The following is a 17994-nucleotide window of genomic DNA, read 5'->3' on the forward strand; positions in this document are numbered from 1 at the left end:
ACTTCTCTTTTCACTGCTCCTGTTTGCGGTGTTCGTGGACAGGACCTGTCGGCACAGTCGAAGCCGAGAGGAACCTCAGGATTGAACTTCTGCTCTTTGTAGAGGATGGTAGTTCTGTTGGCCTCTTTGAGCCATGACCTGCAGCGCCCACTGCAGCAGTTCGCTGTGGAGTGTGAAGCAGCAAGGATGAGAGACAGCTCCTTCAAATGTTTCTAAACCAGAAAAGGGTGGAGTGCTCTTTGGATTGGGTCTTTGCCTCAAGCAAAGTAACTCGTAACAGAGCCACTGCTGCTCTGCATCAGAAGAGGTCAGCTGAGGTGGTCCGGACATCTGATCAGGATCAGGAAGGAGACCCCAAACTCGTTGGGGGATTGTACATCCCCCCACCTCAGGATCCCCTCCAAGTATAACTCCAGAAGATAAGTGGTACATTAAACATACAAATTAAAGGGGGGGGGGGGGGGGGGGCATTCTAGTGTATAAATAATGAAGAAGCTAAGGATGTACACATAAAAAAAAAAAGAAAAAGGAATCAATCTTCTTCACTTAAACCTTTATGCTGGGAAAAAAAGAGCCTGACAGTTGGCTGAGTGCAGATTTCTCCCCAAAAGCAAAATGAAAGCTTTACAACATTTCTATGTAGCCTCGGCCCTTTAAATTTGCTCAGTAATTAGGTGAAAATGTAAATCTGAGCCACTCTCAGTGCAAATCTCTGAAACTTGATAAACAATCCCCCGTGGCTCTAATAGTTGAGATGACTTTTTCACAATAAAGAAATGAATAAAACACACTACCCGAGATGGGACAATCTTGTTTAACTTGATGTGGAATATCCTTCAGTATATATATATATATATATAAAATATATCATTTAAGTTGAGCACAGGTGATTTCTGCTCCGAACAAACAGCTAATAATATATGTTCGGTTGCCAGTCATGACACACACAAGAGATTTTAGTGCTAATTGTAAGTCAGTACGGTTCTGCAGCATTTAAAGGTCGATTTGGAGCTGGGTAGCAGTTTGGTTTTCCTTTCTGATTATACAAAGGAGATCACAAAGCTGGAATAAAGTAAGGTCCGTTTCAGAAAAATGCATTTCTCTCCATATAAAGCCACAGCACATTCCGATGCGGTGGGTCTTAAGGCTTTTTAATGTACCAGATGGCTCCTGCTTAACTGCAACAGATTATTCAGGAAACGCCAGAAATCGGAGGGAGCTGGGCTAATTTGACTTTCAGATACACCAGCGGGATTTCTGACGCGCATCATATTATTTGATCTGGCAAATATGCTCGAATTGGTAGATAAATGCGGTCCCTGCTAACCTGGTTTCACTCTGCTTGTCAAATCATCTTCAAACTTGACATGTTATGTAGCTTATCATCATCAGTACTTTTTATTTGGTGAACTAATTGATCATTTGCATATCTGCAAGTAGACAGTGGGAATTAATGCATGACACAATACTTCCACAATACTTAATCTAATTCCAGAGCTCAACAATTAACAGCAGACTGTGTCTCCCTCATGTGGCTCATGGGAGGAATGACATGAAAAGGCAACTCTCATCTAACGCTGGATGCCTTGCGGATGCAGACTGTTAAGCAAGTGTTTAACCCTGAAATTATGCATGCACATGAACACACAGCCTGCTCAGCAAATACGCTGATGTCATCTATCAGTTTATGGACAAAATGATGCAAAGAACTAAAAGAAGGGAAGTAGCTTCAGCCTTCAGCCTCAAGACAAGCGTCTCATGCACCACGAATTCTTTCATTATTTAAGTCCAAGATCATTGACACAGAAGAAGAAATAAATTCTGGCTGTCAGGGGGCAGATGTTTTTGGGAACATAATGCTGCTGAACTCAGGCCTTACCAACTGAAGCAACCCCAAATAAAAATGTTTGTATGGCTGGCACGGAGCAGTGATGGGTGCAGCTCTTCATCCCCCGGAACGGTCAGTGTTGGCTCAGTCCACATGACCCTTTCCAGTGCATCAACATTCCCTGATGGGTTTTTTTTGTTTTCCTTTAACGATCAGCCTCACCAATAAGTGGCTTTGCTATGGCTAGACAGCTCCTTTGTCCAAATACTGTGAGTTCTCTTCACACTGAGAATGTGGAAATGCCTCGACTTTCACTATCAGACATTGCTGTGAGTGCTGCTGCTGATTAGATTTCACCAAACGTTTAGTGACCTCTGATAACGAGGTTTTCTTCTGACCACCTTTCTTCCTCGAAGGCAATGGCTCACTGTTCCATTTCCAGGTTGTAATGAATGTGTTGGACAGTTTCTAACCCAGATTTAGCATTTTCAGCCATCTTTTTGGCCGTTTTGTCCACTTAATGGAGACCAATAGTTGGACCCCTCTGAAAGAGGGTTGTTTAAGGAATGAGAAACAACTCGCCGCTGCATCAGTTAGGGTTAAATAACATTTTGTACTTAACTGCCATCACATCAACCAAGCTTGGTTTTTATCATCACCACCAGTATCATTTGCCGCCCTCAGTGTGGAGCTATGAGGCTTGGAGGGCATTCACCACTTCAGCTGCATCCCATCATGCTTCTTTTGGTACTGTTTCCTGAAGATGTTTAACTGTGTTTATCTTTGTTACAATTAAACCCATTGATCTAAACTCTTGTCAGTATCTGTTTTATGTTGAGGCTCTACAAGTTGGCAAATAACACAAGCAGGGGCTGGTGTGTGGGGCACTCAGCTCAATAAGGATTACAATTAACACCAATTCATTACTTCAGTGAGCGGTCTGAGCAGAGTTTCACCATCTTGTTACTGTCCTGAAAAACAAAGCTAATATATATATAAATAACTCAAAAGGAATGGAGACACATCCCACAGATTGTGTACACTTTTATTATTATCGTTTTCCCTTGTCAGATAAAAGCAGATAGAGGAGAGTAATAATCAGAAACTGCAGCAGCTTTGGGAAATCCTGTCCAAAGGTGGACCAGAGACCTGTCTGAGGTTGAGTTTACACTGAGAACACAGGGCAAAGCCTGCTGCTGTAACTGCTACATAACACTGTCCGGATCATAAACAGTCCCAAAAAACAGCTGCTGTCAATATTTTCTGACAGCTAGTCTGGAAATCACTCATGACACAGTTATTCTGAGGTAAGCTAGAGGTGGCTAGTGTTGTACTGAGCAAATAAACATGTATTCTGCACTGTAGCTATAGTGTTGACACGGTCACATCCCGTTCCTGTGAGCACACTTTGCTCTGCTGCTCTTCTTCTTGGCATAGCTTTGGCATTTGGAGGCAACGTGGTGGCACCCTGTTGGGGACCATTAGAGAACAAGCGTCTTTGTTCATTACATGAACACACGGGAAGTGGCTCCTGAGGCCGTGGGCCAGTGAATGAGGGTCTACGTAATGCAAAGTTTAAGAGTGCCTATATACTGCTAATATAGTTTGAGTGAAAGCACCCATAGGTGTGTATACTTTCTAGCTTATATACAGGAGAGCTCCCCTACAGTCGCAGTCACACAATCTTACATGAGCTTAAGCTTTAGCTTATCCCAGTAAGAGAGAAGGTGCTTGTAGAATTTCTGGCGACACGTTGGTTGTTTTAGCGTTTTTCCAAACGATTTTTAAAAAAAAAGAAAAAAGGCTGGAGTGGGGCACACTTTTGACATGACACTACAAAAATGACCAAAAAGCAGCGTTCTGTATAACAAAGAAACACAATGATATCTGTTTTTCTTAGCATGTTTTGCTAATATAAAAAGAAAAAAGGTATAAATAACACTTCCTGTTTTGGATAAACAAGTATAAACGAGGAACATGAAGCACATGTTAAGACACAAAGGAAACTTGGTGCAATTCATCACTGTCTTTCTCCATCTTTTTTTTTCTGGGATTACCTGAGATTCCAGCTGTCCCTCAGGGCTTTGTGGGTTTGACGATAAGAGCACGTGTTGATCGATCGGCGGATTTAAATCAATCGAAACAATCGAGGTTAGAGTCTTACCATCCAGGTGGGGTCAAAGACATTGGAGCGAGCGGAGGGCCTTTAGTTTCACCCAAAATGAGAGCGCTGCTGCCACACTTTACCCAATCACACCTGACCTGCAGGCTCAGCACCTTCGTGTCGCCACAGTCCATCAGCGTTTGAAATAGCTAAATGAAGGCATGTAGCAAAGGAAGCAGGAAGAGCTCAGCTAAAATGGACGAGGTATCTTTTACATAAGTCTCCCTCTAAGAAATATAGGCCTTTTAATACAATGTTGGAATGCACTATATATACTGTAATATAGATCTATACATACACTGTATATTGCTGTTAATATAAGCAGGATTACTGTTGATAAATACAGTGCCCTCCTTACCATCTGAGGCACCTCAGCGAGCTTCAGCACCCTCCTCCCTTTGATTTTGGGGTGTCGCAGGCCCGAAAGGTCCTACGCGGGTGGAGCAGGAGGTATTTACTCTTTTCCTATTTCACTGGATTAAAATTCATATATGCTGATTCAAAAATGTTCCTGGCATTAGTCACTCTTCATCCACCGGCTCCCTTTTTGAATCCTCCTCCTTTTGTTCCGCGGCCTGAGGGCTGGGGCTCGGCAGGGCTGCCACCTCTGCAGGAGCCAGCGAGGAGTCCTGTTGGTCCACGACCCTCTGGGAAGAAGCGTCCTCCTGTGCAAAGCGTACATTAAATGGATGAATGATATTTGGATTATTGTCTGTATAGCATCTTATGAGTCATAAGCTGCCCACGGACAGTTTTGGGTCTGGCTGATGCACCACATCTGTAGCACACATAAAAGCGCCTCATCAAAAGAGGCTGTGTCAACCTTTTCTTCCTAACCTGATCAGCAGGAAAATGCTTTTCTGTGGGGTTAATGCGACGGGATGGATTTCTGAGGGGTAGAAACCGGCACTTTGGTTACATCTTTTTTTTCCAGTTGGAAAATTTGGCGAGGACAAACACGTCTCTGAAAACGGAATCTCTCTACCAACATCATATTATACAGAAGCTGTACGTTACTGCAACAAGCTGTCACTGTTTGCATTGTTCTGATCTATAATAAAAGAAATGTTCTGTCTCGACACCCATGTGTTCAGGTTTAAAATCAAACACTTAACTGCTCAAAAGTGGCCCAACAGTTTTATGTGTGTAAAGCATTGCTTTTAATCACTACTTTGTTTGAGGCTCTGCCATCTTTATTCTTTCAAATCATCACATTTAGGCTGTTTTGGAAGAAAAGCTTCATTGTGGACATCAGGATCTACAGGCTGACCACAAGCTGTCCGTAAGGTGGCTCCAGGTTCACTCACCTGCTCTGAGAAGCGATGATTCACCTGATCTGCAAACTCCTGCATCTCTCCCTCCTCGCCGTTAGAGTGGCAGCTCGGACTCTGCACCTCGATTCCGTGGCTTTCCAAAATGGCGGCTTCTGGTTGTTTCGACCCGGACAGCAGAGGTTAAGAGAAACGCCGACCCTCACATAAACTGTTGGCTGTTCTCCTGCTCTCAGGTCTTACCTATGTTCGCTCTCCTCTTCATCTCCTTCCGACGGTTAGCAAACCAGTTGTACACCTTCAGCGCTGTCACGCGCTCAAACTCGGACAGTTTAGAGCCTGGAGGAGGAAACGAACAAACCGGACAGCAGTGACCCCCCTGAACTGACTCGTGGATTTGGTGTTTCTGTGTTTTTTTTTCACTCACTTTTTTTGCAACATCAGATCCCATTTTATGAGTAACGACTGACTTTATCCCAAGTGTACAACATGAAGCAAATAAACAAATCTACTGAAATGAGAAATGAATGAACACCCGTCCACCCGATACTTCTGTAATAAAAAGGAAAAGCTTCCAACCTGGCTTCTGGATGACGGAGTTACAGGCGTTTGCAATCTCCTCCCGCTTTGCCTCATCTGGGTACTGATTCTCCATGAAGAAACTGGAAGAGAAGAACACTCGGGGTATTGAGAACTGTTTTATCAACCGGCATCGGGGGGGGGGGGTTAATGCCAAATGAAGCCGGTCTGAGCAGAGCTGGTTCTGCACAAACATTCGACCTCATCAACTTTTAGTGGTTTTATCAAACCACAGAAGGGTTAAAACAACAGTTATCCACTTAGAGAACATCAGAAGGGGTCGTCACAGGAAAGAAACGGGATTTATTTAAACAATCCGAGCGTTGCACACTCACATCTTCCTGTAGTCCTCCAAGTACGTACATCCTTTAATCAAAGCAGAAATCTATTGATCTAAGGGAAAAATTAAAAAGGAACCACTTTCCTTCTTTTTTTTCTCTCAAAAAAATGTCCTACTTTTCCATCCCCGCACAGCAGAATCATTAACTCACATTACAAAACACACAGGGATCAATTCCTGCTCTATCCTGCCTCTCACACACACCATCTTCACCTCTACTGTATCGTCCTTGGGTCTAAACTAGCTCATAAGGATCAGCACTGCAGTGGAATTGCGTAATCTGCAGGCACTGCTGGTGAGTGTTGTCTGTGTGGTCTTATTACTCAGAGTGCCCAGACTGCACTATACTTACAGCAAGCATGTAATAGAGAAATCAATTCCCCACGGTGGGTACACTGCTACTCTTTCTCAGCATCCCTCTGGGTTACCGAGAAGACTGTCTGGGATAAATATGCTACAGAGAAGCAGCGTAACAAAATGTTTAATGATGTGGGGGAAGAATGGAAGTAAGATCAGGCACATAAAAGTTGCCCGCAGCACTCGGGCTGCTCTGATGAGCTTTTTAATAGTTCAGCGCAAAATAAAGACAGAATCTAAAAGAGAGACCGGACCAAACCCGCTACGGCAGCCAGACACTAAGACGTCTCGCCACAATTAAACCTGTAAACGTTAGAGCCGACATCATTTATGAGCCGATGACGACCGTTGGTTGATTCGGTCTCTTTCAGGCAGAAATGTCAACCGTTAAAGCAGCAAATCGAAATAAAGTGTGTCAGTTTACTCCTTAATCATCTGCGATTGTTACCCGAGTAGCTTCTACGCCATGTTGGTCACCAGGAAACTAAATCCTTTTTTGGGGGATTCTTATAAACAGAAAACAGTCAATTTGAAGGGATGGTGAACAGAGGAAACTTCACCAGGATCAATCTCACTTGCTGTTCATACACTAAAAACCATCCATCCAGCTTCTATACCCGCTTCATCCAATTCAGGGTCGGGGGTGTGGTCCATCCTGGACAGATCCACTAAAATCATGAAAAAAGTTCATTTAATCATGTCCCCAAAAGTCAGGTTCATTTGAAGTCAGGATGAATATGCAGCAAACCTAACACCTGGGTTCCCCTCAGCAAGTGACTTCACCAGATTTACGGACCTCTTGGACCCCTTTACTGGCCAATCAACAAAGGAAGCAACAGTTGATAGTACTGCGCCTGACAGTAGGCGAGCAGCAGCATTCCTGAGAGAGATGTTCATTATGCAGACAGATGGTGTGCTGTTTGAAAAAGAAAAAGAATGAAGGGCCGATAAATATGCTGGAAGGGTCTAAGATGAAAAGGCTTCTATTATTCTTCCAACAGCAGTGAGTGTCTACCAGCTGAGGAGACACACACCATGAGCCAGGGACAGACTGATCAACCTCTGACTCTTAACTTATACGAATTAGTGGACTTTACCGTATTATTTACCATATTTAACAGAATCCAACTTGCCAGGCTCTATCCCTTTGTGGCCAATACGTAAAAGTTTGGACCAATCACAATCCTTTACCGGTAGCTAGAGTTGGTTTATCAACTGTTTATGTAGTTTTGCTTGGTTGAAGATCATTAGTGACGCTGATAGACTCTACATCCAATCACCTGTTTTCATGTAAGTTCCTGTCCTTATCCAAATGTTGTTTACGAATAACCTCCCAAATGATTGTGCATCGGATACCTTCAGTGCACCTCAGTGGCTCGACTTCATAATCCAGCACGAAATGAATGCAGCACATAAGTGTATCATCAGAACTCGCTCACCTCTCCATGATTGATTGGCACTCCTTCCTCCAAGTGAACCGGCTTCCTCTACGCAGCCTCAGAGGGCCACCCACGATCCCCACTCTGTCGGCAGCCATGATCCCCGTCCTCCAGTCAGGTTCCTCCTTCACCAAAGAACGCATTGATAAGGTGGCACCTGAAGAAGACAGAATATGAAACCATTTAGATGTCAAGAATTCATGCCAACAGAGAAACAGTTGGCGGTCATAACAGCTGAATCTAAGCCAGATCTGAAGGAAGAGGGTAAAGGCCCAATCCCAGCCGCCCTCCTTCACCCGAACCATTCCATTTTGCAGAAGGTGCCCCTTTTCTGTTGGCCATCAAGAAGTAGTGGTCATCTATCCCTTTAGAAGTGGCATCAGTGGACATTTGGATGACTATATGACCACCTGTACCCTACCTGTAAGGAAGGCAAACCACGGAAAGGCAGTGGGATAGAGCCCAGGTAGACACTCAGTGAGAAGTTGTAACTTCTAATTAATGGGCTGAACTTGGCTCTCTGTATATCCTCCATTTGTGTCCAACAAATACACGTTACCTACATGTTATAGTGGAACAATCTGAGCTGTGAGCTGCTCTTGGTTGTCTTAATGCTGCTGTTGGTCCTTTAGCTTTGCTCCACTGAGGAACAGACAAACGATCTGCTTTAAGATGGAATGAAACTCAGTGTTAAGGTAATAAAGATTGTTCAGTGTGGCTGTTTGTGCTTTTCAACCTTTGCTTCTAAAGGCTGTTGGTGCTTTGTCCTTTAATGGAACTAATTCAGTTGTTGTCAGCTGCTTCCAGCTTCAGCCCATTTAAGCTGACTTTCAATTAATCAGTACTGCATCATGACATGTAGCGTCATAAGATTATGTATTGTTAGCTTCTTAGAGAACTGGAAGTCCACTGGTTTATGAGCATTCATTAAAAATTGACCACTCAGTCACACAAAATGTAAAACCAGCCACTGGTGATGATATAGAGTAGAAGAGGTAAAAAATTATTTATCATTATTTCCTGGCTCACGTCCATTTCAACACCGGCTTTATCCTGTTCAGAGTCAGCAGCTAAAATCAACAATGATCCACTTTAACTCAGAGCTTCTTGTACACTCCAAGCCTGGTGGTGCTGATTGAAACAATCATATCCTCAATTCATAGAAATATGCAAATAGTCTTATTAGGTTTGAACATAGCTTGGTTTCAACTGCAGTCTACTGAATACAACGAGGCTGCGTCCTGTTAGCATGAGCGGTAGAATCCTCTAGCTTACAGCTGTCATTTGAAACTGTTGAAAAGCACCCAAAGCGACAGAGTGAACACATGCTGATCAATATGCAGGCGTCCTCTGCGGCATGCTGCTGAGGCCGGAGCAGGGAGGTCGCGGTTACCTGGCTGGGCCTGGGCAGCTGCGGCGGCAGCAGTGTACCATGGCAGCAAGTGCATCAGCAGCTCTCTCTGCCTGCTCCACGATGGGTTGGGGTTCAGGTTGGTGTTTGGGTTGGGGAAGATGTTGGCGAGGCTGCCACTTGCCCCTGATACCGTCCCGTCTCTGTCCCCTCCCCTGGCCCTGGCCGTGGGACTCACGTTGTGCTGGCTTTCACTCCACCTTAGCCCTTCAGTCGGGACAAAACCAATAATCAGGCAGGCCACGGATGAAGTCAAAGACACCAGTTGTGGCTAAGAATTGGATCTTGATAGTTTACATTGACACCCGTGTCTCTGAGTTAACTGACACACTCCTGTAGACCTGCCTTGACAATTTTATTTATTAGTAAACAATTGCCTGCTTTGTAATGAGTTACAGTATCTTTCCAAAGGAAGTCAGTCTGACTGACATCTCTGCTGATGTCAGGATTCATGATGGACAGGTCAATAGGAGCCTGCGCGGGAGGCAAAGCACTGCGGCCGCTTTGGCTTGGGAACATTGCAGTAAGTCATTCTTGTTAGTATTACTGTTAAGAGCCTGTTAGCCATGTGGGGATGAAAACCAGCACCAGAGTACCTCCAGCATCAGAGTTAAGAACTACGGAGGAGCTTAAGCAAAGCTTATGTGGGTCAAAAAAATAAATAAATAGAGGAATAAGATGAAGGGAGTCGGCAGATGCTCGCTTACAGGATTCGTTTGCTCGATAAACTAATAAAGTGACTTTCTGGTATCACTTATTGCAAATGCATGCTGTTTGACACAATGCAAGGAAAGCTGAGAGCATCTGCTGCTGTAGAGCCGTTTATCTGAATGCAGATTTAAGCAGCTGTGTCGCAGGACATGAAGAGGTCAGAACTGGCCCACGCTGTTACTTTAGCCCACACAGACAAACTGCATTCCCCCACTACTGTTTCACTTCCTAACCAGAAGTCTCATCGATTAGAATCTCCTGTGACGGGACTACCTTTATCATTCGTCTTCCTTCTGTAATAATAGATTTGTCTCGTGTCCCTCCTTGACCTCGCAGCCCTTGAGGACCAGCTTGGGAGTTAGTGTGAGGAATAAGAGGTGTGTGGGTTTACCATGCAGGAGGATGGGGGGGGGGGGTTGAAGAGGATGACAGATGGATGGGGAAGTGTGAGCAAGCAGTGGTTCACATTCAGGAAACACAACACATATCACCCCCGTTAATAAGCCTTCCATTATCTAATCTGTAATCTATCATCATTAACCTGACATTCAACCTTGGGGCTCTGATCTGCACTGTCATAATTATTCTTCCCTTATCTAGGATCTACTATCCCTGCGGGGATCTGTGTCCCTCTGCTCTGCTCCGTCGAAGTCTAATTTTACAAAACGTGTGGTGTTAACGGCGACAGCCCTCGTCCTGCCCCGTGTCTCACCTGGATTATTCCTCTCCAGCAGGTACCAGCGGTAGAAGGCTCTGCGTTTGGAGTCGCTCATCTCCAGGCCTTGCTGCAGCAACCACTGCGAGATGTAGCTCTGGCTGATGCCTGCGCACAGGAGGCCAGAAATGTCATTTTAACGTGGCGAAGGCGCAACCAGCAGCACCTGCGCTGTTGAGAGCGGGTGGAGCTCCACCTCTGGAACACCCCTGTTAAGCTAATGAAGACATCCCAGCCTCTTTACCTTAATTAAGGAGGTGTGATTTAGTGCAGTGCATTATCAAGGGAGAGGGAGGGAAAAAAAGTTTACAGACATGAATTTGCTAAACTTGTGAAGCGCATGCTCTTCTTTTAATGCATTAGCAATACAGTCAGATATATTATATACAGAAATGTCAGGCACATTCTAAATGAAAGTCCATTAATGCTCTTGGTAAACTCAGCTGGTCTAAGACAGGGTTGGTTGTTACCATTCCACTGTACAGTCACTGGAAAAAAGGAGCTACGCCGCCTTTTAGTTCTGAGGTTTCATATACAATGAAATAGAAATAAACTGTAGCTTTGGGAACAATCTTTAACAGCAGTTACTAAATGTTATGCTTTTCTTATCATGTTATCAATCTGTGAAATGATGACTCTCATACTCAGCTCTCATACAGTCACACAGCATCATTTCTACCAGGCTGAGGTCTGGACTTTAACTGGACCACTGCAGCACCTTGATTCTTTCCTTCTTCAGACATTCTGCTGTAGATCTGCTGCTGTGTTTTGGGTCATTGTCCTGTTGATGACCCAGTTTCAGCCCAGCTTTAGCTGTCAGACAGATGGCCTCACATCTGACTCTAGAATACTTTGGTATCCAGAGGAGTTCATGGTGGACTCAATGACTGCAAGGTTCCCAGGTCCTGTGGCTGCAGAACAAGCCCAAATCATCAGCCCTCCACCACCGTGCTCGGCAGCTGTAATCAGGTGTTTGTGCTGATATGCTGTGTTTTTGTGTTATTTTGACCAAACATCTCCACTTTGCTCTCATCTGTCCAAAGGACATTGTTCCAGATGTCTTGTGGTTTGTTCAGATGTGACTTTACAAACCGAAGCTGTGCTGCCATGTTCTTTTTAGAGATAACAGGCTTTCTCCTGCAACAACTGCTTCTCAAAGATCATTGCTGATGTCTTTCCTCCTTAACACTGTGTTAACACACACCTGAATGCTCCAGACCAGCAAACTGACAGAACTCCTGCTTGACCTGCTGTCGAGCAGTTAATCAGGTGCATTGATGTGAATTTCCCCACTGTGGGACTAATAAAAGGTTTATCTCATTCTCAGCACCTGGAGCTCCTTATCATCTTAATTACGAGGGTGGACTTAGTTTTCCACACGCTGCTTCTGCATTTGGTTTTAGACATGGTGAAACATGTCACGTGTTGTTCATCTGAGGTAGCATTTGCTAAAAGCATCTGCTCTAAATTTAAAAAAAAAAAAAAAAGTCCCGATATGCAAAATCTCAGTGTTAAAACGCAGGCTGAGACAATCGGAATATTTTCATAGAAGCCTTCATCTGCAAGCTTTAGTTCTACGTTTTAAGATTAAGAAATATAAACTGCATTAAAAAATTTAAAAAACTAAGTGCAAGTATGCAGGTGTTATAATAACAAAAAGAACTCAACTTCCATACAAGGTTCATATCAGGTAGACCCTGCTACTGATTATTTTTATGCAAAAACATATCTCGGTACATTGTTAACACCTCCAGCTAATAGCAGCTATCATTTGGATGTAATAACACCAGAAATTGCAGTTCAATTGCATGTCTTGTGAGAGGATGTAGTGTCAAACAGCGCTTTATATCACCATTACTGACATCTAAAACTGATGTGTTGGTATTAGCCCTAGTAAAGAGTGGTGATTGTATCTGTCAGAGCGGAGACAAAGTAGCTCATTTTCCCTTTAAATGAGTTGGAATATTTGGCGTCAGGACCTTCCTTCTGACCATATCAGGGGAGCAACTTTTCAGTCAAATCCAAGGTTTCTAAATTAGTTATGAGTGACAGGAATTTCTTGCGAAAATCTCAACAATCAGAGTACATAATAACCAAAGCACTAACGGGGGCTATAAAGAAAAATATCTCACTAATACTGTCAGTTATTCACCTTCGGCCTTACTCTGCCAGAGCTCTGCCTGAAGCCCTGTTTTTTTTTAGTTTGGTGGAGAAGAGTTTCCTGGTATAAATGAAGCAACACACAGGGAACTTTGTACTGCCTTTGGGAATGTTTTTACCCATTTACACCACAACACGCTGACTAACTTCTGTTTCTACAAATCATCATGGACACACACTCATCGCTGATGGTGAGTAACTTGTAATTTCCAAAAATAATGAAGCTGTGGCACAAAGACACTGGACTAACTGATAAATGAGGCGGGCTCTGCGTTGGGGAATGCTCTGGGGTCCCTGGAGCTGGCTGTACAAACTCATCAACAGAATGGACAACGCTGCACACCTGAGTGCCTTCAGACAGAGGTTTCTTCAACTCCACTGTCACAAAGAACAGTAAATGGGGTCATTACATGAACTAAATCAAAAACACCGAGGCGGGTGACGGACAGTGAAGAAACTAAAAAATGGGTTAACAAATCATGTCTGACCGAATCCTGCCGGAAGATCTAAATTTAACTTAATGGCAAGAATTCTTCATCCAGCAGTGTTAAAACACTGCAAGTGTTGTGTAATGTCACAGAGAAAGAGGAGTACCTGTAACTTGGCCTACGATTGCCTGAGAGATCCTGCGGTTGTTGAGGAAAGTTTTGATCTCTTCTTTCACCAGGTTGCTGTCTCTCCTGTAAAAGACATAAAAGCCCATAATGGCATAAGAACCATTACGCGGTGGTTAAAACACCAGCTCTTGCTCTGACTAACCTTATTCACTGATGCTTCTCTTTTTTCAGCCATCCCCAAACACCTGACCTGAATTAACTCGAATACAATTCTGGAGAATAAGCCTGCACCTCTGGGGACAACAACTGTCATTATCTGATGTTATAATAGTCTCTCTTTCATCTTCCAAGTCATCCTCATGCAGTGCTAATTCAGCTCTCTGGCATCTGTGATAACGCTAAGCGACGCAACCACACCTTCCTCCCTGTTCTTCCTCACCTCATGTACTCCTCCACCTTTTCCTCCAGGTCCCAGTCCTCTTCCCCCATCATGTCATAGCTGAACGATCGCTGAACTGCCGCACTTGGAGGATAGAGGGGCGGAGGTGAGGCCTCGTAGCTGTTGCTGGGCGACAGCGCGGCACCGTCCAGGCCGGAGGTCTGCGTGGTAGCGGAGGCCAGGGAGAGCGAGGAGGAGGATGAAGACGATGATGACGGGGCCGGAGCAGCTGTGGCGGGAGTGTTGTTGGACGGGGCGGGCTGTGAGTCACAATGCGTGGGGCGGTGGTCCGGGTCGAGCCTCTCCAGGGACTCCAAAGCGTGGATGATCTGAGGTTTGGTCATGCCAGAGAGACGCAATCGCTGCAGGAGGTCGATCTGTTCGATGGTGTAGCGTGGCTCCACCTCGCAGCACTCCATCCTTGGATCTGCAAACACAACATGGGGGGGGGGGGGGGGGGGGGTGTACAGGCAGAGTTTGTCAAAGAGAATCCGAGGCCGGCAATTAAACTGAAATACTAAAGCTGCACGGCTGAGTTGATTTCCCACCAGATAATCAGCTCCACAAGACTTCACAAAGTATTACCAAGACATACGCTGCTATATTTATCTCTACTCAATATTAAATTTAGAGAGCACTGTGCAGGCTTTCTCAGGACAAACTGATAAAGGATAAAAGGATTATTAATAGATGAAATATATTCTAAAAAAGCCCCACTCAACCGAATTCAAACACAAGAAGTTCTTTGTGGATTGCCACTTATCTGGAACACAATGCTTTAAATGCAAATCTGACTAAATTACTTTCTGGCGTTAGCAACAACCATCTCTCAGTAAACAACACTCATCCATAGAATTGCAGTAAGGAGGAAAGAACTGGCTGCATTCTCCTCTGAAGAACCTGTGGGTCATTCAAAGTTCTGGCAATCTTTCAAACACTTGGCACAGAAACATGGGGCTAACCTTGGTCTATTTGTCCAGGGTGGAATTAAAGTAAGATCACCCCAGCATTCAACCTAACATCAATACCCGACCCCCCCCAACAATGCTATCTACCTTTTTCATTCTTCTTTCTGCCTGTCCTGCAAGGTGAGGATCACATTAAACCAACTTATCAAGCTATTTGACATAATGCTAAATACTTCATCACTGGTTACCTTGATCAATGTGTGTCCGGTCTTTAGTTTTGCATTGCTAGAGTTCTTCAGTCACAACAGAGATAATAGCTTTTTTAAAAGCTGGTATAATACCATCTTACCCATGCCGAATTTACCGAAAGATGCAAACATTTAAAGACACTGCAAATCAGACACGTACCTCTGTTAATAACCACAACAAAGTTAAAGTTGCAAACGAATTTGTCTCCCAAATTATGTTTACAGGGCAGTTTGCAGTCACTTAAGTCAGACACTTTCGCCTCACTGACACTTTGGGATGTTCCTCCGCAAGACTGTAAGGTTCAGAACCCAGCGGTGGGCTAACTTTGGATTTAAAAAAAAGTAGAACGCTGTCCCGTCTTTGACTTACCTGATGGAGGAGGTGACACGGAGAGGCGCCCCGGGAGGGGTTCAGCGCGTGGGGTCGCAGTGGGGACACACCACTGTCGCATGGCTCCGCGGAGTTCAGCTCGGCTGGAGTCAAGACAGGAGACTTACTGCAGTGTGTTGCGGTTAAACTGCCCCTATTAGCATACTGGCAACCCTTCAAAAGCGGATGACTCGCTAGCAGACTGTTTTAGCTAAGCTAGCGACGTCAACTCTGGTTGGTTCCCCTGAGCAAAAGCCTCCCATCGATTGTTGCCCTGCCGTCTTGTTAGCCAGTTCGAGACTAGAAAGCGGAAGTAATGTGTATAATATTTCAAAATATTTTTTTTAACAACTACCCCCCCTCCTCACGTAAAGTTTACGTAGAAATAAATAAAACACACATATATTAATAATCTATTGGGCAGATTCGTCTGTAATGTATTACCTTATAATGTAATCCCGTATGTCCCGTATTTCTTGACAGAAAGTTATATTTAAAAATGGATTTTGGGGAGCCGTAATTCAAACAATAATTTGTAACTTGCTCACAGAAAGCTACATCTGCTATACCCATCTGCTATACCTGTTAAGCATTCCGTTATTGAAAAGTATGCTACTGTGCTTTTGTTTTGAAGAACATATGAAGTAGTACCAAAGAAATCAGGCCAACTTGACACCTACTTGAATCTGCTATCGAGTTGCCTAAAACTTAGACCTTGGAGTCTAAGTGTAACAATAATCATACTTTAAATGGACTGTTAAGTTTAAAAATGTATATATTTTCATTTGTACTGGGCTGCAAACAAACATTAGTAGCGTTACGTCGAGGAGCTGGGACACAGCCAGCTTCTAACGACTTAGCTCACTAGCTAGCTAACTTAGCCCGTGGCTAGCACCGGATTGTCCCACAGCGAAACACCTCTCTTACCTGTCGTTGCTGTGGAGAGACGGCTACAGCCGACTGAACGGACCGGGGAGATGGTTAAAACTGTCTAGAAAGTGGTTGTCTACCCCACCCTGCTGAAGAAAGTATTTCCCCGGTTCGAGGCTGATCGTTGACTACCGCGCAGGGGGCGAACAATGCAGGGTCATATTATCATTCAGCAATGCAGTGGGGAAATAGTGTATGCAAATATGTGGAGTCTGGCTCAGTTTGTGACCCCTCAACCGACACTACTGTGGAGGCAGCTGGAATTATGATTTCCGGTTGTACTGTACTGATGTAAAACTTGTTGAATATGTGCTAACATTAAGCTAAAGAAACATTTGAGACAATATATGTGGACGTTTAATTATTGAATGGCTCATACACAAACACACACGGACAGTGCATGGAGGGTTTCGTCCCGATTCAGCTACCTGACACTACACTGAAATATGAGGGGAAAAAATAGGCAAGAATTTCGTTATAGTTTTAATGCAAGCTCATTACTAAAAGCAACTGTGGGCTTTGATGAAGTTGGCGGAGATGCCCGAAAGCGTTTTTGTCGAGTACACAAAGATGCACAAAGGACCGAATTAAAAAACGAAGGATATGCAAACAGAAAATAAATTAGATATGTAGGAGATAAAAATAACTTGCAAGTCAAGCCAGAGACTTAAGTTTTGTCCAAGCATGTCTCCGGTCCGACCCAGTGCTTTCTAAACTTTTTGTTTTTGTTGATTAAGTTAGATTTAGGGTTAGGATTAGTCAAACATCTAGTCAAAAGAGACAACATTACCCCCTCCAAAGAAAAAGAAAATATTTTTTTTCTTTTTCTGTCTCAGTCACAGCTCCTTTACAATAAATAAGTATCTGTTCCTACTTGGAAGCATTTGCCGGAAAAAATGCATTACAGAGAGTAAGTAAGCAATAATAATTATAAGAATAGATAATATCACAGTGATAACCCCGAAAAGGAACAGCCTGTATAGGAAATAAATTGACTTTTTTTTTTTCTTGGTAAGTTCAGAATGGGCTGAGCATAACATCTCTTTAGTCATTCAGCCTGCACTCAGCCTGAGGCTCAGTTACCTTAAGCCTCTCATTCTCAGGGCCCGTAGGTATACAAAAGTACCTATCCTAATCCATTGTTGCCTTTTTGTTCTCTTTTTTTCTCTGTACCTCTATGCTATCAGAGTCAATATCATCTGAGTAATCTAATATGCACAGATTTGATTGTCCAGCCTCACACTATGAGTTCAGACTATGTCAGACCACATCATACAGTCTGTGATCTAAACCCAAAGGAATACCTGATACTGGCTGATGTAGTTTTATTCACTTTGTCTAAAGATGTCGTCCAATGACAGGTCGATTAGCAGGAAACCTCACTTTTAATAGTTGGAACCTTTCAAGGAGATCTGCCGTTCAGAGAGCGTAAAATACAAACTGAAGTCATTGTAACATTTTTGTGCTTTATGCCGTCTGGAAACTGTATTCCAGCCGCAGCATTTTTCTTGAATAGCTGGAACCCACTAAGAACAAAATATATCCTCATAATCATGGGGTGGAGGTG

General features: G+C 43.8%; 1 protein-coding gene across 3 annotated transcripts; it reads right to left on the reverse strand.

Moving 5' to 3' along the window:
• Positions 1–2859: 2859 nt before the first annotated feature.
• Positions 2860–16655, reverse strand: LOC140274881 (homeobox-containing protein 1). 3 transcript variants are annotated; one of them, XM_072370263.1, is made up of 11 exons: positions 16425–16655; positions 15498–15601; positions 13972–14398; positions 13570–13655; positions 10813–10923; positions 9372–9596; positions 7979–8135; positions 5843–5925; positions 5507–5602; positions 5300–5418; positions 2860–4657 (listed from the first exon to the last, which is right to left on the reverse strand). In XM_072370263.1, exons 2-11 carry the CDS (start codon positions 15577–15579, stop codon positions 4514–4516), a joined length of 1530 nt encoding a protein of 509 aa, XP_072226364.1. In that variant the 5' UTR covers positions 15580–15601; positions 16425–16655; the 3' UTR covers positions 2860–4513. The 3 variants fall into 3 exon arrangements, with proteins under 3 accessions (XP_072226364.1, XP_072226366.1, XP_072226365.1); XM_072370265.1 differs by lacking the exon at positions 9372–9596 and having other exon boundaries at positions 16425–16654; XM_072370264.1 differs by lacking the exon at positions 16425–16655 and having other exon boundaries at positions 15498–15794.
• Positions 16656–17994: the final 1339 nt, after the last annotated feature.

Source organism: Leuresthes tenuis, unplaced genomic scaffold (assembly GCF_036924035.1).
Source record: "Leuresthes tenuis unplaced genomic scaffold, fLeuTen1.0.hap1 SCAF_18, whole genome shotgun sequence".
Classification (NCBI taxonomy): domain Eukaryota; kingdom Metazoa; phylum Chordata; class Actinopteri; order Atheriniformes; family Atherinopsidae; genus Leuresthes; species Leuresthes tenuis.